Source organism: Drosophila teissieri, chromosome 2R (genome assembly GCF_016746235.2).
Source record: "Drosophila teissieri strain GT53w chromosome 2R, Prin_Dtei_1.1, whole genome shotgun sequence".
Lineage (NCBI taxonomy): Eukaryota > Metazoa > Arthropoda > Insecta > Diptera > Drosophilidae > Drosophila > Drosophila teissieri.
This window is the reverse complement of record NC_053030.1, coordinates 17,993,754-18,001,198: the sequence shown is the minus strand read 5'-3', so window position 1 is coordinate 18,001,198 and position 7,445 is coordinate 17,993,754. Positions and strand designations below refer to the sequence as shown.

The window sequence follows — 7,445 nt, the reverse complement described above, 5'->3', positions numbered from 1 at the left end:
AATTGATTTATTCAAATGGAATCACAACAAGAAAAGCAATTCCAGGGAGGAGGTGTGGTCAGGTAACTTATGCACTTAGGCCAAAATAAACATTTGGCCGACTAGCCGCACAACTTGTTTAGTGCTTACGTGTGTATATTGGGGTTTTTGCAGAAGAAGAGTTTGGCTTATTTGAGTGTGTTTATTTGGCATTACTAGATTATTTTGTTTGGTTTTATAAAATAATATAAATTGTTATATTTATTGGTGTTCCTTTAGGACCAGTTTAATTATTTCTAACCGCTATTTCAAAAACCTGGCAATAATATATACATTTACTCAATAAAAATCAATTAAACGTCATTTTATTAAGACAGTCTTCTCTTTGGATCTCAAATAAATACAACACTTATATAAACTTTATAAAACAGTTAATACTATTATGTTCATCCATTATTCATTGCAACCCACTCCAGCCCGCCAGCAGTTCATTCCACCCCCTGGCGGCCACCTGCTCATCTATCCAGCTGCGAAAGGCGGCCACATTGGTGTAAACTCCAGGAAAGTCGGGATTTGCGCAGCCCAGACCCCAGGAAACGATGCCGTACAGCCTGGCCGGACCTTCCTTTGCCGAGTAACCCACCAGTGGTCCGCCAGAGTCGCCCTGGCAACTATCGCGACCAGGACGCGCGGCGCAGATCATGCGCCGGGTGATGGGCAACACCTGGCTATAGGCACGCCGGCACTGATTCGACGCCACCAGATCCACGGCCACAAAACGGAGTTCCGGAGAGACGCCAACCTCGCCGCTGACTGCACTCTCCTCGGCCTGGAAGCCCCAGCCGCTGACCAGGAGACGGGTGTCCGCGGTGGGTGGGTGCGCTAATGCAGCCAGTGGCACTGGCTGCAGGTGCTCCGTGAAATTGAGCCTGGCATTCAAGATGAGCAGCGCCAGGTCGTTGTCGTGGCTCTGGGCATTATAGTCGCCGTGGGCGATGACCCGCTGCAGGCTGAGCACATGCCCTCCACTCGCATGCTCGCTGGATCCCACTCGCACCGTGTAATCCGCACTGCTCCAGGGATCCTCGAAGCAATGGGCCGCTGTCAGCACGGTGTCGCCGCCAATGATGGCTCCGCCGCATATGTGCTGGCCGTGCAACTGGACGGATACTTGATAGGGAAATTCTTGAATGCTGGTCACCTCGCCACCCACAATCCGCCCATCGCTGGGGGTGGGCGTGGCTGCGGCAAATGCCACCAGTGCCATTAGGCAACATAAAAATCGCGTTGCGTACATTGCACCGTCTGACTGAATGGTACTTCCGTGTCTTGGCTTTATATCACCCGGCAGTGGGTCGGAACTTATCGGTTTGTCAACAGACTGTGTAATTAAATCTGTTTGCCATTTGCCAATTTGGGTGATACTCCTCTTATCGCCACTTCTTATTTGATTATTCACCCGAGGTGTCATATACGCGCTATCTGACTTTGACCCAATAACCTTGGCAGTTGTACACACAGCGAAATGTGACTGGAAATTGGAGCTTTTTCAGATATATATTGGGTCTGCTATATATTTATTGATAAAGAAGTCTTGTAAGAGATTAATTAGTACATACTAGGTACTGAAAATGTAGCACTAAATAAAATCAGAGAAAAAGATAAAAGCTACTTCTTGTAACAACTTGTATTTCTCACACAATCTGTGGATTAAAGTAAGCTGCGGCCAGGGAAAACGAAACCCAATTAGATCGCCTGCATAATGTTCAATTACACAGGTCTCCTCCACACATTGAGTAAGAAAGTCCTTGGAAGGAGGCACACAAATCCTTCGGTTTTGGCATGGATAAGGGGTCATATTTCACAGCTGTCCGGGCAGGAAAAGTTGATTCAGATTCAATGAATATGTTAACAACTTTGGTAGCCAGGCCAGGGCCAGAATCCCAGGCGAGACATGTGTATCCGCATTATTTGCATAGAGTCAGTCAGTCTACTATTTCATTATGAGATAAAACAACCTGCTGGACTTGCTGCAGTAACAGCATCAACTTATTAGTTTAGTCAAAAATGAATTGCATAAATATTCTGCAGCCGAAAGGACCAGGCACAGTTTCGAGATGGTGAAGAGGACGAGATACAAGATACGAGATACATTTTACACAATCGGGGAGGCCAGGAAAGTCAAAGTGTCAGTGCGGGTAGGCACTAATTGTTTCATTTTGCCTGCCAGACAGTAAACAATGGCAGTGCCCACAAATATATGCTCATTCCAGTGCACATATAATACTTGCATGTAGTTTACATTTTAACAAAATTCAATTTGCTGCTGCTGACACATGGAGGAGTGGGACTTTCGGCCTCTGCACATGCTAATTGCCTGTCCAGCAATTAATTAAACATGGCAGGAGTTAATAAAATGCAGAGCAAAGGCTCCACATGCATTTCTTGTTTTATACATAATTCAGGCGATTTAACAAGTAAGTTGAATAATCGTCTGAACTTTTTGCATGTTCCACATGGGCGAAAAAAAATTAACTTTTGAAAACATAATTTTAAGTGCACTGCATCGATCAGTAATAACTTTTTGATGCTCTAATAAAAGAATCAACTTAATTGAACTTCGATGAAAACAACTTTATAAAGCATATTTTAAGAGCACACACTTTTTTGAACATTTTATAGGTTGCGTAAAACGGTTTTATATGGGCTAACATTTCATTTAGCATGTATACAAGCTTTGCAATTTGTAACTTTTCCTGCATTCAAATGGTGTATAAGAAATCTTAGCTCGATTGCGGCTGTTCTTTGTTCTTCCGCAGCATTTTATTGTCGAAATTGTTCGAGTTAATTGCTTGTAATTGAGAATTCTCGCAGAAAATTCGTCACATAACTCTCGTGAGGACATAAATCTCGCGGATGTGGAGGGCTGCCTGAGGTGGGGGTTAATTGCAGGGTAAAGAACATCAATTACCCACAAAAAAAAACGCGAAAAGCAATGCGGGCAGGGGTAAGAAAAAATGGAAGGAGGAGGAAAACGCTTTGCCGCAAACTCCTTGCGCAGCGCGCACATAAATTATGCAGTCAATTTTTTTGACTTTATTATAAAATGCGTGTTTATTATGCCATAAAAGCGAGAGCGAAGCGTGGGTCCCGAAAAAGTGTTGAAAAGTGTGGTAAAGTGTCAGCATTAAGCGCGAAATTAATTACAAACGCTTACTTAAGTTAAATATTTGAACGAAGCCTTAGCACGACAGCACAGAAGCACAGCAGCAGCACAGCGGCAAAGAAAAGTAGCCCCGGAGCCCAAGTCAAGTAGTGAATTCGAGCGGACAGGACTCTTTTTACTCCGGCCAAGAGCTGCCGGTAAGACGAGCCACTTTATCAGCCGAAACTCCACTCCGCACCACTTCAGTTCACTTTTGCAAGACGGGCATCGTCCGAAATATACTACAAGGATATTTTTCCCGCGCTTTTTTTTTGTTTGGGGCCCCATTTTCTGGGCTCACTCATTCACTCTTTTTGTGTGTGTGTGTTTTTTTTTTTTTTTGATTCTCCCTTAAGCGCAAGTTGAACATTTCATTTGTCATGCTTTTTGCTGGCGCTACTGCTTCAGCATTTACCTGGCTTCCTTTGCTTTGCAGTGCCACATCATCTCTCTTCCTCCCACGCATATGTTGCGCCAAAGTTTTTGACTGATTGCCGGGGACAGCAGCAAAAGCAGCAGCAGCAAAAGCAGCAGCAGCCAAAGCAAAAGCAACAGCAGCAAAAGCAAAAGCAGCAACAGCAGCACCATTGAAGAAATTCTAAAAAATGTATGACAACGGCAGCGTCGGTGGCATTGCTAACGGTAAAGTGTTGCAAATAGCTTTTTTGCGTTTTTGAATAATTTATAAGATGTGTTTACTCATGAAACCAAGTGACTAAGTGTGGCCAGAGTCGGCTGTGAGGCGAAAGTGTGTGGCTGTCGGTCAGCACTGATGGCCTGGCAAATGAAACACGATAATTTACTTAGGTGCAATGCGGTTGTTCGCTCCCAAGCGACAACTTGAGAAATGGCTGCCAACGATTTGACTGCGTGTCGCTGAAAGCGAAAAGAATGAAAAGCTTTTTACCAACAATCCGTATAACTTATTCATACAATCTGCTGCAAAAGTCCTCGAGATAACCACCTACGTACGAGTACGACAGCCATTTGCTAATTGTGCTCATTATCTGCTAAATGTGCGCAAATTTATGTGACGCACGCAGTTGCCTCACCAAACTGATTTGATTACCCGTACGTGTAGCGGAAAGTGCAAGGCCAAAACCCAAAACCAGGTGGGAGGTGCCATCCAACATTGAGACAATCTACCTGAAACCACAAAAAAGAAAAAATTGTAAAAAAAAACAGGAACAAGGTAAAAGTCATAAAACATGTAAAATGGCAAGAAAAAAGTTTCCACACACTCTTATATTTTTGCTGCTGAAGGAGCTCATTAAAAATTCGTAGAGCGTTCTATTAAATGTTCATGTTTTGCATAAAAATAATGTTGCCCAAAAAATAAAGGCGACTCTGGCCACAATGAGATGAGTACCATTTGCTGTGGAGTTTGGGGGGTTTACACACCATTCAGTTACGAGTATGTTCTGCGGCTTGTAAATTCAATTGATTTTGTAATGAGTATGAATTTAATTAACCCATCTTAGGGATTCCCATTCCAGAGAGCTATAAAGTGTGTAAATACTTCAAATTAGCTTCAATAAAGAGCAGGAGAATAGAAACGATAAATACTTATTTGTATTATTGCAAAACTCCCAGCTGTGAGACTATTAGATACTTTGGAAGATACATATGTTTTTTGTTGGCCCAATCAACCAATAATTTGTCAGCAGAAATAACAGCAATGACAAAGATAAACTGCAATATAAACATATAAATCAAATTACAAAAGCCACAAAAATAGCCGAAAATCGTTGGGGGCGAGGTATTTCGGTATTTCGAGTAACTCAACGACTAAGCAGGAAATGCCATTGAAAAACACGTAATCACATAGAACACACACACACATATATATACACATTCCGGCTTATTGGGGAGAAATCATAGAATTTCATTTCAATGGTTATCATATTTGTGATATTTTCTTTTCCATTTGTGTGTTCTGAGGGTCTGGAACGGTGGTCAGCGCATACAAATGCAAAACGGAAATGACATGAGGGATAAATCAGGAAATTGCTAAACATCAAATAAAGCTGATACAGCTATGTAAGTATATTGATGTAGGGAATCGAGTCGACTCGAATCGCAACGAATAGAATCGCTTGGCTTCATGTACGCAGGACAAATGTCAACGGCGATGTCAACAATTCAAAATCATTGCAGTGATGACGATGCAAACAGCTGTGCTGCTGTGGCAGTCGCCGCTGTGCAACGAAAAATTCAATTTTGCAATATGACATCCGGCGGCTGGCAGACCACCAGCTAACCACCTCACCAGCTTGCCACCTCACCACCTTACCACCTCGCCAGCTCAGCAGCCCACACGGCGTATACTTAACGCAGCAACGCTTCAGTCAACAGGGCCGGTAGCGATTGACATGCCCCCCACCCCCCCTCCATTCGCCATTGTTCGCCGGCTTTTTAACTGCTAATGTTACGGCTGCTGCCAACTGCTTACGGCTGCTGACTGCTGGTAACTGGATCTTGAATGCAGCCTCCTGATGCCCGGATCCCGGATCCTGCAGCCTGCATCCTGGCCATCTGCAACGCTGCAATGGTTTGCTGTCAAACAAGGACTTTGAACGCGCACTGCGCTGTTGTAGTACGAGCTTGTGGCGTTAGAGTCAACAGCGTAGCTTTTGGCCCTGGCCAGTTATGGCCAGCAGCAATTTGAAATTTGATAACGGAGCTGTATGAAGTACTGCGTTCCGGGACGGAATTTTATTGTCTTTGCTGCGAGCTCGTGAGCTCTAACCACATTCAGTGGTGAGTTATACTGCAGTTAAGTTCTTGATTCGTTTCCATACGAAAAGGTTATATGTTTGAAATTATGTTAATTTTCCTAAAAAGTGAAATCTTGCACCTTGCGCAGATCATTTATCACAGAAACCGGTTGTAAAACACAAACGTGGCGCTCTTTGCAAAATGTCGCCAGGCACTTCAGCAACCTGCCTCGCTTTTTATTTAGTCGCCACCTTCAAGAGCGAAGCACTCTCGTTGCAGCAGAAAAATCAGTAAATGGCACTCGAGTTGCGGCGCTTTGGAAACTTCAAGTGAGGCACGGCACAAATTGTTAGGTATCCTGCGCCGCCTCCTGCCCCCTCCTGCCCCCTCCTGCCGCCCTCTCGCTCTCGCCCACAGCACGTTGTCAGGCTGTGGCTGCGGGGGAAGTGAAGAGGGAGAGGGGTGAGTCGAGGGGGGAAGTGGAAAATTGTGCGAGTAAGCAGCGCAAATTTAATTACACTTAATTAAGTGCAAAAAATTCGTACAATGCTATTAAAATGTGCTTCAAAATGGCTTTGGTTTTATGTAGTCGTATGTACGAGTATGTGTGCTGCAGCAGTGTGTGTGTGTGTGTGTGTGTGTGTGTGTGTGAGTGTGTGTAAAGTAGTTTGCGAGTGCGGCTGTGTGAGTGAACGAGTGAAAATGTACTTTGCATTTATTAGAACATTTTTGCGGCAGAGCCATAAAAATGCTTTGCTCTACATTAACTTCTTTTTTTTTTTGGACTGAAGCGATAAAGTTGTGGAAGCTCTGAAGAAACCAAGAACATTTAAATGCTTTTTAAAATATGCTATCATAAACTAGGATTTTTTTAGGACAAACTTATTTAATAAACAAAAGATGTGTGGGAAAAACATTGATTGATTTTTATGTAAGGGGTATGACTTCCATAGACTTAATTTAAATTTATAATGATACTCACTATTAATGAAGTACCTTGTTTTTAAGCACGCAAACTTCAAAACGTTACTTTTCTGAAATAAATACGTATTTTTCTTAGCTTAAAGTCTAATCTAATTTTATTTTTTTACTTTGAGCAATCATTGAGGAAAGTCTCTTCCAGTTTTGCAGTAAACGATGGTCTAGCACGCTGAATTACCTTTTGGAGGGCATTTAAATGGATAGCAGATAGCCCGAAACAATAAGAGGCATTAAAATTTTTTATTGTTCTTTCCATGGTGGTGGCTTTATGACTTATTTACCCCCACCCCCGATGCTGTTACACATAATTTCTGGCCGCTCCGAGAAAATATACATATATTTCCCTTATTTATGAGTGGCTGGCGCTGTCCGTTCGCCGTTGTTGTTGGTTATTTTGGGTTTAGCGCGTTGACAGCATGTGGCTGGAACGGCGGCTACTTAGCATCATCGCAGGATGCTGAATCCTTATTATCCTGCCACTTTCCAGTTGACGGTCTTATGCCGCCTCCACCACCACCATCGCCTCGAATTCTTGGCTCTGGAGTTTTGAGTCGGAAGTATG

The 7,445-nt window shown here is 43.3% G+C and overlaps 1 protein-coding gene across 1 annotated transcript; it reads right to left on the bottom strand.

Annotated features, from left to right (window-relative positions):
* Positions 1–436: 436 nt before the first annotated feature.
* Positions 437–1,276, bottom strand: LOC122612688 (trypsin alpha). The gene has a single exon (XM_043786459.1). It carries the CDS (start codon positions 1,274–1,276, stop codon positions 437–439), a length of 840 nt encoding a protein of 279 aa, XP_043642394.1.
* Between the last annotated feature and the right edge of the window lie 6,169 nt (positions 1,277–7,445).

Excerpts from the sequence above, each read along its gene's own strand:
- LOC122612688 (XM_043786459.1), bottom strand. The coding sequence starts at position 1,276 with ATGTACGCAACGCGATTTTTATGTTGCCTAATGGCACTGGTGGCATTT.